Here is a 997-nt window from a genome sequence, read left to right as displayed (position 1 = left end):
ATTTTTAATTTTTTTAAATAACATTTTATTAGTTTTATTTTAACCCTAAATAAAAATAGAAAAGTTTATAGAATTAAGAAATATTACTATTGAAATATATAACTGTCAAAACCGTTTTTAAGTAAAATAATATACACTTTTAATATAAAAATATTATAAACATTTATTTTGATTAATAATGCAGCCATATTTTCAAGTGTTGTTAGCGCTCACATAAAATGGTTTATACTGAGGTGTATAATGAGGGGAAACGAGGTCAGTCTTCTCTCTGTCTTTAGGGAAAGATGTGATGTTGTATGTGGCGGAGATGATCCCGAAACTGAAGAGCAGAACGCAGAAGAGCGGCGGAGCCGAGGCCGGATCACAGCAGGGAGAAGGAGGGAAGAAAGGGAAGAAGAAGAAGAAGTAGACGACTGGAGATCATCTGTTTTGGTTCCTCTTTGACTTTTTGCTGGACTCCAGATGTTTGAGCGTCTGCATGTTTTCATTATAAACACTCACTTTCATTTGAGCGCCGCGCCGTTCTTTAGTTTTTAATATTTGTCTTAAGTCGCTGGGGTATATTTGTAGCAATAACCAACGATACATTGTATGGGTCAAAATTATAGATTTTTCTTTTATGCTAAAAATCATTAGGATATTAAGTAAAGATCATGTTCCATGAAGATATTTTGTAAATTGTGTGAGAGAGTGTGTGTGTGTGTGAGAGTATTTAATAAATAATAAAGTAATAAATCTCAGCCAAATATTGTCCTATCCTAACAAACCAAACATCAATGGAAAGATTATTTATTCAGATGATGTATAAATCTCAATTTAAATAAATTGACCCTTTATGACTGGTTTTGTGCTCCAGGGTCACGTATGTGATGACCTCTTGACACCTTCAACAGCGAGACAGAGGTGTTTCTGTTACTTACTGATGATGGATTGTGTTTAAACAAGCGCTGACAGAGCTGGAAATACACCGGCGGCTCGTATAACGGCATCTTTCGAC

General features: G+C 34.6%; 1 protein-coding gene across 1 annotated transcript in view; it reads left to right on the top strand.

The window, feature by feature from the left end:
- Positions 1 to 590, top strand: part of srp19 (signal recognition particle 19) — a 4,727-nt gene extending 4,137 nt beyond the window's left edge. The window contains exon 5 of the mRNA XM_016536566.1: positions 279 to 590. Within this exon, the coding sequence (XP_016392052.1) occupies positions 279 to 409 (131 nt within the window). The 3' untranslated portion in view covers positions 410 to 590. The remainder of the gene's footprint in view (positions 1 to 278) is intronic.
- The last annotated feature ends 407 nt before the right edge of the window (positions 591 to 997 follow it).

The sequence above is a fragment of the Sinocyclocheilus rhinocerous genome, unplaced genomic scaffold, assembly GCF_001515625.1.
Source record: "Sinocyclocheilus rhinocerous isolate Xijiao unplaced genomic scaffold, SAMN03320098_v1.1 scaffold1808, whole genome shotgun sequence".
Taxonomy (NCBI): domain Eukaryota; kingdom Metazoa; phylum Chordata; class Actinopteri; order Cypriniformes; family Cyprinidae; genus Sinocyclocheilus; species Sinocyclocheilus rhinocerous.
Note: the sequence above shows the minus strand (reverse complement) of the source record. Positions and strands in the feature narration are given on the sequence as shown.